This window comes from Penaeus monodon, chromosome 4, assembly GCF_015228065.2.
Source record: "Penaeus monodon isolate SGIC_2016 chromosome 4, NSTDA_Pmon_1, whole genome shotgun sequence".
Lineage (NCBI taxonomy): Eukaryota > Metazoa > Arthropoda > Malacostraca > Decapoda > Penaeidae > Penaeus > Penaeus monodon.
In genome coordinates, this window is record NC_051389.1 from 35615143 (window position 1) to 35633221 (window position 18079).

At 28.5% G+C, this 18079-nt stretch overlaps 1 protein-coding gene across 1 annotated transcript; it reads right to left on the reverse strand.

The window, feature by feature from the left end:
- Window positions 1-1795: 1795 nt before the first annotated feature.
- LOC119571999 (protein CLEC16A homolog) lies at window positions 1796-15263 on the reverse strand (the record flags this gene model as incomplete). The annotated part of the gene is given in 4 exon segments (XM_037919048.1): window positions 1796-4687; window positions 5037-5236; window positions 5431-5571; window positions 15127-15263. Coding segments are annotated over 4 exon segments (1027 nt in total), but the record flags the coding sequence as incomplete, so codon positions are not given.
- Between the last annotated feature and the right edge of the window lie 2816 nt (window positions 15264-18079).

An 18079-nucleotide genomic window follows, 5' to 3' on the forward strand; every position in this document is an offset into this window, starting at 1 on the left:
TATATTATTTATAATAATTATATATTTTATATAAACATTTTATTATCTTTTCATATCCTACTATTTATATATATATAATATTCTATAATATTCAATAATATTATATTAATTTATATTTATTAATTTTTTACTAATATTTATATATTATCTTTAAATTTAATTTATATATTTAATATATTATTATATATTATTTTTTCCAATTAATATTATCTTTAAATAAATTATATACTTGTTAATTAACACTAATCTATTAATAATTATAATAGAATATTTTAATTATTTATTATCCATATACATTTTAAATATGTATTTTTCATATAGTTATTAATACTAATCTTATTCATATTAAAAGTAAATTAAATAAATATTAAGATATACTTTATAATTACTTTTCTAGTATTTCACTAATTATATTTTTATAACAAAATTTTATCATATCTATTTATGTATCACATTATTTAAATACTATTTTGATATATAGAATATTATTTAATACAATATTTATATATATCATTTTAGATATAATTATAAATATACATATACTCTTTAATATTATTAAAATTATCTATTTTAAAATATATATATATTATATTAAATCTTTCAATATAATTACATTATCGTTATTATCATACTAAGTATATTAAATATATTATTTAATATATTATATTACTTATATATTAATATATATATATATATATAAATCTAAATATATATTATATAATCATATATATATTAATAATATATTATATATATAAATATATATTTCATCTATCATATAATCATCATATATCTACTATATATATACAATATATATATATATATATAAATATATATATTATTTATAATAATATATTAAATATATAATATATATCATATATATAAATATATATATATATATAAATATATATATTTATATATATATATATATATAGTATTAAATATATTATATATAATATATATATTATATAATTATACTTTATATATACATATATATATATATTAAATATTATATATAATATCATATATTTAAATATATTATATATATGATATAATATATATAATATATATATATATATATATATATTAATAATATATATAATATCTATATATATATTATATATATATATATTATAAATATACTATATATTTTATATATATAAATATATATATATATAATATATATTTATATATATTTATATTATATTATATTAAATATATTATATATATAATATATATATAAATATATTTATATATATATATATATATATAATCATTTATATTTATTTATATCATATAAATAATTATTTATATATATATATATATATAAATTTTTATATATAAATATATATATATATTATATTTATATATAACATAAATCTATAAATATATTTATTATATAACATATATTATATAAATATTTTATTATCATATATAATAAAATTATTTATTTATAATATATATATAATATATTTATTTATTTATTAAATATATATAAATATTTTTATTTATATATATTTATTATTTTATTGTATATTTATATATTTTTTATATATATTATATATTTATTTTTATATATATATATTTATATATATTTATATTTATTTTTATTTATATTATATTATATATTTATATTTATTATTTATATTTTATATTTATATATTTATTTTATTTATAATAGATATGTATATATTATTATAATATATATATTATTAAATATTATATTATATATATATATATGTATGTGCGTGCGTCCATGTATGCATGCGTGACAGTAAAAGGAGAAGGAAAAACACAGTGGAATTAGAATTTGTTTATCTACAATATATTAACATTAAGCTTTATGCCACATTTTTGTGTACAATATATAAAATACAGATCCTGTATACATTCATACACTTTATCTTTGTCAAGTAATCAGAAATGTGAATTTAAATACACTGATTTTTCTTATACATAAGGCATGGTCACATATATCCTTGTTAATAAACAAAAAACATTAATCATTCTGGCAACCATTAGTTCAAAAATTTATTTGGCACACTTGAATGCCACAAATTTTCATCTCCTTTCAACAGAAAAATATTTTAGAAATGTTCCTCTTTTAACCAAAGAAAAACAGGCAAAGGGAGAGCTAAAACACATTTCCATTCATAAGCACAGATGAACTTTCAAAGCAGATACCTCATATGTCAACAAAATCCAAGAAAAACAAATTCACACAAATCACTCAAAAAGTTCAACAAGCCTGACCCGCACCATAAATGTTGATAAATTTTGTTTCTGCAAATAAATGTAGTGAATCACTATGAAAAAGTACATTACAATAAAATGTTTCCTTTCTTCTTATCAATTCCACTTTTTCACATTGAATACTTATAAACCACTTCTAAAATCATACAAAATATGGATAAAAACATTCCCTACTTCTTCCATTATGGAGAAGAATTTTTATTTTGTGTGTAATTTTTAACCACAAGTACATACCCTTTCTCTACTGCAGGAGTCAGGGAGAGTAAAACTGGTTAGAAATAAATGTTCACTATAATCGCATGCATATACTTTAATGTACTCTGTTTGTCATGCAATTTATTCCTTTTCCTCGCTGGCAGCCAAAGTGGTTTTCCAAATTTTACTGCTTCTGTACTTCTGCAGTCAAAGGGTTGCTTAGCTTCCATTCACTGAATGATCATCCGGATTTTATATATATCTCAATGGCTCCTATTTAATAAGTATTAACATGAACAATAAACAGAAACTGATCATAATATATTTACTCCTCATATGAATCTGATGATCAAAATATCAATTTCAAACAACAAACAGCACTTCTATATATATTTTCTATAAGCAACAATTTTCATAATAATAAATAATAGGGCACTAAATGACAATAGATAAATATTTCAGTTATATTTATATTTGTATATAAAATAATATTGTACTTAATTTTACTCCCATAAGTAGTCAACCACTTGAGAATGGCAGGAAATAAATAGTTAAAAATCATACGCATAAAATCATGGCAGTACAGTGGCTTTATACCTTTTGTAGTCCTGAAAAGCCACTTTCCTCCTTTACAGCTGGATGGTATCTACTTGTATTGTACCAATTGCCACTGCATCACAAGACTTTGGTTCGACATTCAAAAAAATGAATGAAAATAATGTGATTTGCTTTACAATTCAATATCCTCAATTTCAGTTTATGAGTACAACAGTCTTCCTCCCTTCACTAATTCCATATTATTGCTAGCTAATTTGTTGCATTCTATAATTCCACAGTTACAAGGGTAACATCCAGTGTAATTGTAGTCTACTAAAGGGAGTCTTCTTTCATAATTTACTCATCCTAAATTTGAACTGATAGCCAATGCTTACACAATATAGCTCCCACAAGAAACACCATCACCAACAGGGGTTTACTCTGATTAGTACTTCATCATCGGTAATTTCCAATTCTTTAAGTACCATTTATCTGCCTTTGCTACATGTTTTCTGTTGAAAAAGTTTTTAATTTCCTTGCATTTTACTTTCTCTGCATCTGTGAAACAAAGGCAATTCAGAATCAATCAAAACAATTTAGAAACTGGCCTATGGTTAGTGATATGTTAACACCCAGGCTACTTTACAACTGAAAATTAAAAAATATATCTGGATCACTGAAATATCTTGTACTTGCATCACTACTGATATACACAAAACTGCTCATAAATTACGAAGTCTTCTCCATGGTTTAATCATACTTGAGGATTAATGACTGTCAACAAGTTATCCATTTCCCTCATTATTTGCCCCCTTCCTTTATCTTGACAAAAACTGATGGGAACTTTGGGCACCTTTTCTTAATTCTTTAATTGTACAACTAAAGTGGCCTTACTTTGTGATGTTACATAAAATTTAAATTTATATATCTGAAACTTTCCTCTTGTTATACTCATTCCAAGTTCTGCTTTCTATAAAATGAGAAATTATCAACTACAATCAGGATCATTCACAGGCATGGATTGATCTGTAAACAAATTGTTAAAGTAAACTCCATCTATCAAGTTTATTTTAAGTGGCATTTCATAAATAATTTTTTTTTTAAGATGTGAAGTTAAGGACATTATGAGATTTTTTACAAATTTACTTTTTGCCCCTTAAACAGTCTCTACATTGCCCTTGACACGAACCCTGCGTATAGGGCTAAAATCTGATGAGCCCACACTGTTCCTAGCACCATCCCTCCTTTCACAATCACCTTCCTCCACACTCCCATTCACATGTGGCTCAAACACATCATATGTTCCAGTTGTTCTAGCAAGAGGGGGTTTGGCAGTAAAGGAAGTTTCAGTCTCATCTGGTGTTGGAGGCTGTGCCAACTGTGAAGGGGGAGCAACATGACTTTGGTTATCACTCTCCTTAGGGAAGACTCTCGTGTCAAGAGCAGCGGGTACAAGCAGAGGCGGCGGCACTTGACTCAGGGGCGGAAGGATGCGAGTGGGACCAGGGGAGAGTGCGACATTCCCAACTAATGACACATAAGGCCAGACCCCTTCGTCCTCTCCAGGAGTCACACTGTTGGCCCTTGTTGGTAACTCTAAATTCCCTGTAATGCCCATATCCGCCATCATCTCTCCTGTACTACTGGAGCTGCTGCTACTGCTGCCATTACTGTCTTGAGGAGAGCTAGTCCTCTCTATATTCACCTACCCATTGGATCAAAATAAGTCATCAGTTCACTTGTAGCATAAGTTTTCCCTAAATTAAAGGAGCTGATGAATATCTAGCAAGATGAAGCGCTACAACACCTCAGAAGTTATGGCTGTGAAATGGGTTGAATAAAACTCTTCTTTCATGCAAAAACTTTCAATCATCAACTACAAACATAAGAAAGGAAAAATACCAAGAAAAAAATCCAATACCAAACTGTTATATAAAGACTGTTTGGAACATCAAAAATCTACTGGGAAATCAACTCTCATCATAAATGAGTCAAAGTTCTCCCAACATTTAAAACTGATGACTAGGAATATTCTTGAATGTGGTGTGACGAACCTTGGGCAGTGAGGGGGAGGCCTGGGGTACTCCAGTTGTCATCATATCTTCCATTGGAATTTCTTCACTTCGTGGACGAGGTCGGGAGGTGGAACGAGAGATGCCTTCCCGTGTTCCCTGTGGATGTCTGCTTTTCTGCCTTCCAAGACGACTTGGACTTTGCGATTCCGATCTACCTGAACAAACTGCTACCTGGTCTTCTGTCAATGAGATTTCAATTATTGAGGTAAATGGAAAATGAAGGTTTAACCAGTATTGTTCATATTTTCTCTGACTGTAGTACTTTTCTAATCGTTAAGCCAAACCATTCATATCTTCAATCTATCCAATATTATTATTTCACCCTAATAATAACCGATTATACAATATTTACTGTGATAACTTCTTAACTTACGAGCATCTGGACTTGGTTGGAGTCCAGCCCCACCTTCACGCTTCAGTGCAAATCCGGGAACTCTTGAAACATTGAATAGTGGGCGGTGAGATTGACTGCGACTGCGTCCTTCCCCACCACTAGCACGGCTTACACCTCGTCCTACCAATTCAAAGCAATATGACACAACTGTAACTACTTGAATAATCGATCTATTCCATTCTGAACCTGATTTTTTATTGAAGACTATAAGTATTCCTATTACAGGTCATTGAATGTTGCATCATCAGTCAAAAAAATAAATTAAAAAACATGACAAAACACTGTTTACAAAAATGTGAACGTGAATTATGTGACTGAAATAATCATTAAAAAGAAAAATTAGGGCAAGAAATAATGAAACCATTGCAAAGAATAAAAGATAGGCAGAAAAACATTATTGAGAATATTCCAATTGTATATAAATTATATAATTTTGAAAATCATACTTCAGTCTCCTAAAAAGATCTACATATCTTACTAGTTACTGCAATTTCTACATCCTTTTTTCCTATCATTAACTAGAATAATATAGTCCTGTTACATCACTTCATAAACACTAAGCTTTGAACATCAATATTACAATAGGAAAGTGCAAGTACATTATGTCTTCAACATTATACTTTTAATTTTCAGTGATGGCCCCATTTACGTTACTCTGAATTTTTATTTATAAAATATGGCCAGCAAGAATCTTACGGGGACACATCAAATAACAGGAGATACAACCAGTTTATTCTCCTTCTTTGGAGTAGAGAGCCTCAGGAATCATATAACACTTATTTACGAGAATGAGTTCAATTTCATAATTTTGATAATTCTTATTCAAAATGTATTTGTTTACTTGCATCATGTATACCTCAACTGATGCTGTAGAAGCTATAACAGATGTATAGCAGAACATGTATATGTGCAAGAATATTAGCATGTGTATGTGTATGAATATACATGTGCATGTGTGTATTATGCAGTATATGATTGTGTGTGCATTTGCAAGCTCATGTTTATGTGCATGTGCGTTTATTTGTATATGCATGTGTGCATCAGCATGTGTATAAATGTGCATGTGCAGGTGTTTGTGTGTGTGTGCAACTGCAGGTGCAAGCACACTTGCGTGCGTCTGTATCTGCAAGTGCACATGTAAATGAATATATTTCTTAAGATATAGATACAAAATAAATATATATATATATATATATATATTTTTTTATATATACACACTCCATTATGTATAAATGTATGATACATAGAAATAGAAAAAGAGGCATAAACAAACACAGACATATATGTAAATAAGTATAAAAAATATATATAAATTTAAAAAAAATACAGAAACATACTAATACTGGTTAATTTTTCACAACCTGCACTGTCATGGCTAGTTTACATTTTCCAGGAAATTTGTCATTGCTAATCCAGAAGTCTAAACAGGTATTAGTACGTCATGTGACTGTAAAGCATCAACCTACAAAGGGAAAGTGATACAGTTATATTTGAAGAATGTTTGACCCTGCTTCAGTGTCAGTAGATTACAAGAGACATGATCCGCTATGAAGGAGCCATTCACATATGGAAATGATGTTGTAAATACTGTTGCAAGATTTCAACTTTATCTTGCTAATGTATACTTTTTAGATTTGCATTTATTTATTTATTACTTTTTTTTATTTATCTATTTTTAGGTACAGATATTAGAACTATGTAAAGTACAGACTTGGCTTATACAAGATTTTAGACTTGATATTTCAGCTAAAATTAGAAATACTAGGAAATGAAATACCCATAATATCAATATCAGGATCACTACTATGCTGACAAGTCTGTACATGAACAAAGCATTAAGTGGTCACTGAAGGACACAAAAAATTACATAACAATGAAAATATTAGGAGGAACACACTGAAAGCAGTGACTTTTCAATTACAAATGAGTCATTGACAAAAAAAAGTATGAGGAATAATGATGATTTCCATATTTCAATTCTTTATCTTTTTCTTAGCTTAAAGCATTATTCATGACATGGATGGTATGTTGGCTACACTTGTATGATAACATGGATACTTTCTTTATTACTCTACTTTGTTGCCTCAACTGAAAAACATTCTTCTTTCAGCATGCAATATAGTGTTGATCTCTTGGGCTTTTATTATCTATCTATCTGTTTACATTAGGTTACATGAACAATGTCAAATCCATTTCCAGATCTAATATATATATCCCCTACCTCGTCTGCAATGCAAGAGTGCTTAGATCACACACATTATAAAATATCCCTTGATAAAAAAAGCATTGAACTATAACACTGTTTAGGATAGAAGAGACAATGAAAACAAATGAATGATTTAATGTGAAATACTTAAATGGGTGCCACTCATTAGTGCTTATTTGTTATCTACATATGCACCGTAAAACTTTAAGATTTATTAACATTTTATCTTAGGATTCTCATGTAGAAGAGTTCAGAACTGAGGTTCAGTTTTGATCCTAAAATGGATGGCTATGAAGAAGAATAAGAAAAAAAAGTTTTATGTATCTATTAACCTTTGGTCTTTTGCTGACATGGGGTTCATGTCATGGCTGACTTGGCCATGGCTCTGGGTGATGCGTCATTTACATTATGACGGACTCAGGCATGGCTCCAGGCAACAAGTCATCACTTCATGTTATTATGATCTATGCATTAAACTTTAGGTTGTTCTTTATAAGATACCCTTATGCCAACATGCCACATGCCCTAGGGCATTCTTGAGGGAACATAGGTTGTGTAATGGTTGGATTGGCTATTGTTTTGTATAAAAGTGGTGATATTCAACCAAATCATTTGCCTGCTATGCCTGGAAGATGGACCAAAACATAGCACATGTTGCTGCTGTGAACCTACCAGCAACCTTCACTTTAGTTCACATGATCAGTTTCCTTGTCTTTTTACCTTGGGAGTAGCAGCCCTGTTTATAACTGCATACAATCTCTTTATTTTTTGAGAATTAGATTTGCAAGAATAAAAGAAGTTTAATTTTTTATCACTAAAAATCACATTACATCTTGTACACATAGTATAACACCTAATTAATTGAAATGGACACTAATGTACTAATGTACATAATACAGGGTTGATCTAATAACTAAAATACATCTCTGAATATGCAAAAATATTAAAATCATGGTTTAGATATAAGATAAAGCATAGTGAGTGTGATGCACAGCCGTGTCTGAAATAGGTCCCTGAGGCAAGCCCAGTCGGCCACACATACTCCCCTTGAGCAAGACCAAACAGACCTCAAATTCTCCCAGGATACTGTTTAATCTTTTTTTTTTTTTTTTTTTCTTTTGGTGGGGGGGGGGGGGGCTGCAAAACTCAAGCATAAGTCATTATATAAAACATAGCCCTATTATCTTCATTCAACACTGATCACTTCCTTCAATTACCAAATGTAATCTGCGTAGTTATTTTCTAACTTTTTAATATACTTGCTTTCGGACTTTCAACTATCAACTATTACCTCTCATAATTCATCTATTAGATACATTAATAAGTTCTCACCTTCCACTAACAGGATCTACTTGATGCCAACACTGATTAACGTAAATGTGAATTTTTTTATTTTGAAAAGCACTCTTATCACCACATGCATCAAAAATCTGAAAACCATTATCAAGCCAAGTCCAAAACTCAATTGCATAATAATTCTGTAACACTACACTTATAATGTCAAGATGCCTTGATCTTCATCTTGATTCCAGGTGATCTAATTTCTTGCTATTATCCACCACCTGCAAAAAAATCCCCAACCTGCTAAGTCTTGATCAAACACAAACACAAAAACACACAAACAAAAAGAAGACTTGCCCTCCTCCTGGCCCCCGTCCCAAGCCTCCAACAGATGAAAAGTGTTCTGTCACTTCTCGGAGCGTCGCCGGCCCCGCCCTGTAAAATCGCCCATTGCATCTTCAACTCAGTAAATCTTAATAAATAGAAAAGGAACTGGGTTCTACATTTGCAAAAAAGATTGCTCACCAAATGGTTTCTAAAGATTTCTAAAAAGAGCTAAGAGGATGAAAGATATCCGATTAACTACTTTTGCAAGTATTCTCATCAACTGATGTTAAATATATATATTTTAAGCCAAGCCAATTATATTTATTATTCTGATATGAAAAATAAGTGGTTAAAGATAGCTTATTATCAACAGTTAATCTCAGACTATCTCTAATGGTGTTCCTTTACTCTGAACTAAATTAATGGCTAATTCTCCGAGCAATAAATAAATCAAATTCACAATAACATAATCCTATAATGAAATACATACTGCACTTGAGAATATAGAACTTAAAATCAGCAAACATCCTTTAAAAAGCATAAAAATGCACAAACAAGCAGAAATACATAATTCTCATTTGGATATTTCAGAAGAGAAAAGGGAAATGCAAACGAGAAGGGAGATGATGAAGAAAGGGAGGAGATCAAAACGGAGAAGATGGGAAAAATGAGAAGGCAAAACAAATAGAGTTCAAGCATGAAAAGGATCTGGGAGATGGAGAAGGAAATGGGGACAAGCTGGAAAGGAAGAGGATGAAATGCAGGAGGGGAAGAGAGAAAGAGAGAGGAAAGAGGAGAGAGAGAGAAGAGAGGAAGAGAGAAGAGAGAGAGAAAGAGGAAGAGAGAGAGAGAGAGAGAGGAAAGAGGGAGAGAGAGAGAGAAAGAGGGAGAGAGAGAGAGGAAAGAGGAAGAGAGAGAGAGAGAGAAGAGAGAGAGGAGGAGAGAGAGAGGAAAGAGGAAGGAGAGAAGAGGAAAGAGGAGAGAGAGAGAGAGAGGAAAGAGGAGAGAGAGAGAGGAAAGAGGAGAGAGAGAGAGGAAAGAGGAGAGAGAGAGGAAAGAGCAGAGAGAGACTCGCTGCCAATCAGGCAGCGAGTCACTGTTAATGAGTAAGTCATTCAGTGACTCAGTGAATGAGTGGAATGTTGGGTGAGAGAGGAAGGGAGCAAGTGCACAAATATATCCAGAATGAATTTGTATGCTCTCAGTTCAAGCAAATGGGTGAATGTCATTACACACACATCAGTATTCAAGCCAATGCCTCCAGAAGCATGCAGCTCATTTATGCATATCAAAAATAAAATAAGGCCTTTGCCAAATCAAGCATAAGCAAAAATAAAAACAGTGCAAAGATTCACAAAACTTTTGTCTGTAATGCTATTTCCTCTACACAAAGGCATGGTTCTTGTCCATTTTTTTTCCCAATAGACTCCATAAAAATACTGCAAAGTCCTTTCCCTTGGTTCGTAATACCTTTCTGCATCCTAACCCAATGATAATGGATGGCATCTATATATGCCAAGGAGAAGGTGGACTCAAATAAATTTCATTATCTTTACATGTATCATAACTATATAATGTGTGTTCAACACAATATATAGCCAGAGAGTTTTATGGATATAACGGCACCATAGGAATTGGAGCCCCCTTCCATTGGTGCCAAACCCGTCATAGAACCACACATCGTCACCTGACACCTAACCTCTAACCCATTGGATCTTAGTGCCAAGCAGCATATACATGGACAGCAATCCAGGTATTAGGCTAACTTGAGTGGCAACTCTCCCATGTGTGTGACTACTAGTCCCAGCTCACATAAACACTTGTGTGGTATCAAGACTCCTTGCTTCCCCTCTGTGATGTTGTGATCTCTTTCTGTACAATCATTTTTTTGCTTTTTTGCCATTTTTTATGGTCTCTACTAGTCATTTGATATGTTGTCTCAAGATGGTTATAGATTGTTTTCCTTGCAGACTCCATATCATTTCTCTATTCCTGTGCAAAACAATAAGTAACTTGTTTTTTGTTTCATTTTTAAATACTTCTAAATTAAATTTATTCTAACACACATTGTGCTACCCATCACAGTAGGCAGAAATAGGATCCCACTGTGTCTAATCTTCTTCCAAGATCTTTGTGCACTCAGGGTGAGTCATCCCTGTCATATTTTTCGAATGCAGTCTACCAACTGCATGATTATTGGAAGGAGGTAGGGCTTCCTATATAATCAAACTGAACACACTACAGTCCTCAACTCAGCTCTCCAAAGTTGGTTTAAGCCCTTACTTTTCAATCCTTTTATTGAATAACAGTAACCGACAGGCCCAGAACCAAAGTCATTGGACAAAAAGCACACAATTCCTACTCAATATTATCTCATACCAGGGATCTTGATGTTAACCCCAGCATAGCAAGCAAAGTCTGATTATTACTTAATGCCACTGGGTGAAATGATCAGCTAATCAGCCAAACTTATTACAAAATTCTGCAATTCATAACCTAGTTACTATCCTTTAGTAGTCTTCCTAGGTCTTTGCATATCCACTGAGAATAATGTCAAATATGTCTCTTTAACCCTTTCCCGATAGGGAGTATTCATAGTGGCCCGGACCTCGCTGCCGGGGGCTTATATCGTCCCCTTAGCATGCGCAACCACTCATGCCAAATATCAGCATCCCATGCCGTTTCTTCGTAATACTACGAGGGTATGTTGTATTTCCAGTTTTCATTATTTTCTAAAGTGTCTACTTGCCATATTTCCTGATCAATTGAGACTACAGGGTATTTTTGTTATATAGACTCCATAGTTGATCATTATTCAGTCTATAGTCTGAATAAAATTAGCAGTGTGCAGCATCATGGAGTTGAAATCGTCGGTTTGTTGCTTTTTTTTTTTTTTTTTTTTTTTTTTTTTTTTTGCATAGTAAAGATGAGAAAGTGTTAAAAACGACTTAATCACACTTTCAGTGGCAGAAAAATAATATTTTGCCGTGATTGTAACAAAAAAAAATAAACTCATGGCATGTCCTTACATACACCATGGCATGTACATACATGTCCCCGGCAGATAGTCCCGCCATGCCATGATATGTGCGTACATGCCACCCGTCGGCAAAGGGTTAATCCCTATGGATGATGTAACCATCACGTCATGTAAAAATTTGGTTTGAGGTGCAGGTGACATGAACATGCTGTCATGAGAAATTTGGCAGTGGACTAGAGTGACAGGAATTTGCCATCATGAGAATTTTGGCTCAAGGCTGGGCTAATGGGAGTGACTACCCCGGAGTGCACAAAGCTCTTGGAGGGTGATTAGAGTCATTTGGCATTTAGGAAGGGGATTTTGCATTATTTCCATCAATAAATGAGTGGAATACACAATCCTTGAGCTATGATTGGAAGAGCACCAGTTCTAGGGAGGATACTATATCCATGCTTAGGATCCCCTATTCCTGCCTGCAGTGACTGGCAGTGCAGGTTGTATTATAGAAAATTAAGTTTATAAAAAAATAAAAGTATGACAAATAACAAAATGTTACTTATTGTTGTTGTTATTTCAGTGAATTATGGACTACCTAGAGCTATGATATGGAGTTTATGCACGGAAAACAATTTACTACCATCTTAATACAGCAAATCAATTAAATAATATAGACATTGGAAAATGGCAAAAGAACTGAAAATGCTTATGCAGAAAAAGAGAGAATAAGATAGCAAAGGGGAGGCATGAAGCCTTGTCACTGCACACGAGTGTGTGTGCATCTGGTCAACAAGCTACACACCCATCAAGCCTAATGCCCGTCCTTTGGGCCATGTGCGAGAAGTGACGCATCTGGATCCAAGGGGTTAAAGGGTGCAAGAAATTGGAAAAAATATTGTTGTGTAAATTATTTGCTAGTTCTACTATAATTTTCTCTTACAAACAGAACTTAAAAAAAAAAAAAAAAAAGGCTTTCTCTAACTAATTGTGATATCATCTTCAGCAGTTCCCTACATTGTCCCTTTATCCATGGTCATTAGTAAAATACTGATTAAATCTTTAACAGCATTATTTTATGTCCCTGTAGCATTGCAATCTAGAGCTGGATAATTTTAAAAATCCTAGCCACCTCACAAACCTGAATACAAACACTTGACATTCATTCTCTATGTAGAAATGAATATCTCCCCTAATGTTTTAAATCTTTTGCTGTATATGATATTTCTAAAGTTCTGCCTGTCTATTCACAGAGTTTAAGTCTATGCCCTACTCAAAAATGCTAATCTCAAAAAGAAGACCAAAGGAAATAATATCCTATGCATTCAAAGATAGAATACCAATATTATGATACTTTTTTAGTTATGTATGTGAGAAACATATGACATTTAATTAAAGATTAAAGTTGATAAAGCAACAGGAGAGCTGATACATCATTTCACAGGCAGCACAGTCAAATGCCAACATAACATTTAGCAGTTCAAATCAAAATCATGAAAATGGCATGAATATTGGAAATGAAAATGGTAAAGCTTCTAAAAACATTGCTTTAAAAACTTTTCAAATTCTTCAGTCTTTGATATTTTGCTCTATTTGTTTATCATTTTGTTTATAAATTTCATTGCATTTTTCAAGAGAGCAACTTTATTACAAGATCATTATCATCTAAACAGAACCAATACCAATTTTTTTTTAACCCCTACAATCTGGATGACATAACCATCACATCATGAAAAAATTTGGCTGGAGGGGCAGGTGACATGAACATGCCATCATGGGAAAATTTGGCTGTGGCCCAGGGTGACGTGAACTTGCTGTTGTGATCATTTTGGCTGAAGGCCAGGGTAATGCACAAAGCTCTTGGAGGGGGATTAGGAAAGGGCTTTTGCATTATTTCCATCAATAAAGGTATGGAATGTACAATCTATGAGCCATAACTGGAAGGGCGCTGGCTCCAAGGACGACACCATTTCCGTGCTTAGGATACTATTCCTGGCCACTGTGACTGGTTGTGCAGACTATATTACAGAAAACTGAATATTATGAAGAAAAAGAAAGAAAGAAAAAAAGATACAAATGATGATAAACTGTTTCTTATTGTTATTATCACTGCACTGAGTTATGGACTACCTAACATTGCAAAGAGGAGGCATGGAGTCCTGTCACAGAACACGAGTGTTCAGGTGTGCCTGGCCTACAAGCTGTGCAGCCATCTGAGTGGCCACTCAAGTAAACCTAATGCCTGTATTTCAGGCCATGTGATGGTAGTTAAGCATCTGGATCCAATGGGAAATACTAGTAAAAGAAATATGCTCTATCAACATCAACATCACATTTGTCATGATACTTCTGGCAATACGCAGCTGAAAAACTGCCAAAGCAGGAAGTTGTTGTTGTAATATCTAACTTATTTTTCTTCAACTTTCATTTTAATTAACATCTAAATAACAATTTCTGTTGTTTGGACTTTTTTATATTTTGGCATCTCTTCCCAAGTTTCTATGTGTACATACATACATGAGAATAATTGCCATCTTGAATTTTTTTCAAGATAAACTTCACTTTACCACTTCATTTTTAATTCAGTCAAAGATGATGGGCCAAAATAACCCCTTTTTCACTTAAGGAAACAGCACATAACTGTTTTAGTGAATATGTATACTTAAGCAAATGGAAAGGAAGGAGATAAGAATATCTTACCTGGTATGATATTAGAGCTGTTTGTAAATAGAACTGTTTGTGAAGTTAAAAAGCACACATCTACACGGAATATCAAAGCTAAATCAGTTTTGTCCCTCACCTGTACTATACATTAAGAAAAGGTAGATACATGGAGAGGAAATCAAATGCTTTATTGCAAAGCTAAAAATATATATATATAACTCACTGTGTGCTTCTTGGCGCATAGTATGCAGCGCATGTGCTGGAGGTGACGGGCAGGGCTGGAGATGCCCAGGAAGTTCTAGTAACCGAGCTATTTGGTGCAACTTTCTCTGGCGTGCCTTCATTCTCCCTTTGGTCAATCTGTAATGAGAGAAAGACAAAAAAATAGAATGGGTAACTAGAATGAACAAATAAATTAAAATATCCAATCACTTCTATTCAGTAACCTAACTTTTTGAATGGTAGTGGTTTAATTATGTGAGCAGTAAACAGTAATCACATTATGTGAATGGTCTAAAAAAAATATCTTGGTGATAAATATCAATCAGATACCACAGTTGTAGCACAGCTTTGTATCTTTCTGCAACAAGAGTGGGTTTGCAGGCTGCCAAAAATCTATTCTACTATTGGAAAATCTAAATTTTAGATGCATCTCCAGTTCCAGAGGTCTGCCACCCATCTTGCTCCTGAGCCTTTCTCTGTCAGACAGTTCTGAGAATATGCAAGAATTCATACAAACTTTGCTTTGCACATTATTAATATATATATATAATAATATATATAATATAATAGGTATAAAATATATATATATACTAATATATAGATAATAAAAATATAAATGTATATAGAATAGTATAAGCATAATATATGAAATAGATATATATATATATAGAATATATATAGTAAAATATGAATATATATTAATAAAAGGATATATATAAGTAAAGATAATATATAAAAATAATATAATGTAATATAGTATATAATGCAATATATATAGGTATAAAATGCATATATAAGAATTATAAGATATAATATAGATAGATATCATATATATATGTAAAATAGATAAATATAACTATAAGATATATTATATAAATGAATATATATAGAAAATAATAGATATAATAAATGAATTATAAATAATAAAATATATGTATATAAAGAACAGATAATATAAAAAAAAGAAATATATAAAAAAGAATATATAAATATGATAAAATATATATATGAAAATAAAAATATATATATATCAAATATAATATATATATAAATATATAAGAATAAATAAAATATATATAGATATATAAAAAAATATATATATATATAAATACAAAAATATATATATGATATAATAAAATATATATTATGAAATAAACATAGATATAATTATATAAATATAATAAATAAAAAAATAAAGAATTAAAGAAAAATTTTATTATAAGATAAAAAAAATATATAAAATAATAAAAAATATAGATAATAAAAAAAAATAAAAAAAATATTATTTTTTAAAATAAAAAAAAAAAATATAGATAAAATAAAAATAAATTAAAATATAAATTTAAAAGATAAATATAATAAAATAAATTAAAAAATATATATATAAATAAATAAAAAAAAATAAAGAAAATAAAAAATTTTAAATTTTTTTATGAGGAAAAAAAAAAAATGAATATAATAAAAAATAAAATAGAGATATATAAAAAAAAAGATAAATAAAAAATAAAAAATTAAATAAAAAAAATAATTATAAAAAAAATAAAATATAATATAAAATAAATAAAAGATATAATATAAAAAAAAAAAATTATATAATAAAAAATAAAAATATATAAAATAAATTAAAAATATTATATTAAAATTAAAAGATAGAAATATAAATAAAATAATAATATATAAAAAAAATATATTAAAATATATATATAAAATAAATATATAAAAAATATATAAAAAAATTTTTATATAAAATATATATATATAAAATATTTATTATAATTTTTAAAATATATATATTTTATAATATATAAAAGTTTTTAATATATAATTTTTTATATATAATTATATAATTTTAAATTATAATATATTTATAATATAATATATATATTTTATATATATTTTTTTTAATTAAAAAATTTTTATAATATTTTAAAATAATACCAAAAATATAATTTTTTTATATATAATTTTATTTTTAATTTTTATTTTTATTTTTTATATATTATATTTATATAATTATTTTTTATTTTATATATTTTTTTTTTAATTTTAAAATAAATATATATTTTAAAATTTATTATTCTATATAAATTTTTTATTTTATATATTATATGTTTATTATATTATATATATTATTTATTTATTTATTTATATTTAAATTTTTTATATATATATTTTTTATTTTAATATATATTTTTTAAAATTATATATATTTTATTATTTTATATATAGTTTTTTTATTTATATATATAATTTATTTATTTTTATTTTATATATTTTATTATATATATATTTATTTATATAAAATATAAAGTTATTAAATATTAATATTTTTTTATATATAATAATATTATTTATATATATATAATTATTAATATATTTAATTATTTATAAAATATATAATTTTAGTTAAAAAAAATTATTTTTTTTTTTTTTTTTTTTATTATATATATTATTTTATTATAAAATATTTTATTTATAATATTTATTTTAAAATTATATTTAAATATATATATTTTTATAAATAATATATTATTAAAATATATTATTATATATTTATTTAATAAAATATATTAAATTTATAATATATATTTATATAAAATAATATATATATTTTTATATAAAAAAAATTATTATTAATATTTTTTTTTTTTTTTTTTTTTTTTTTTTTTTTTTTTTTTTTTTTTTTTTTTTTTTTTTTTTTTTTTTTTTTTTTTTTTTTTTTTTTTTTTATTATTATATTATATATATATATTATATATATATATATAAAAAAAAAAAAAAAAAAAAAAAAAAAAAAAAAAAAAATTTTTTTTTTTTTTTTTTTTTTTTTTTTTTTTTTTTTTGGGGAAAAAAAAAAAAAAAAAAAAAAAAAAAAAAAAAAATATATAAAAATATTATATATAATATCTTTTTTTTTTTTTTTATATAAAAAATTTTTTATTATAATATATTAA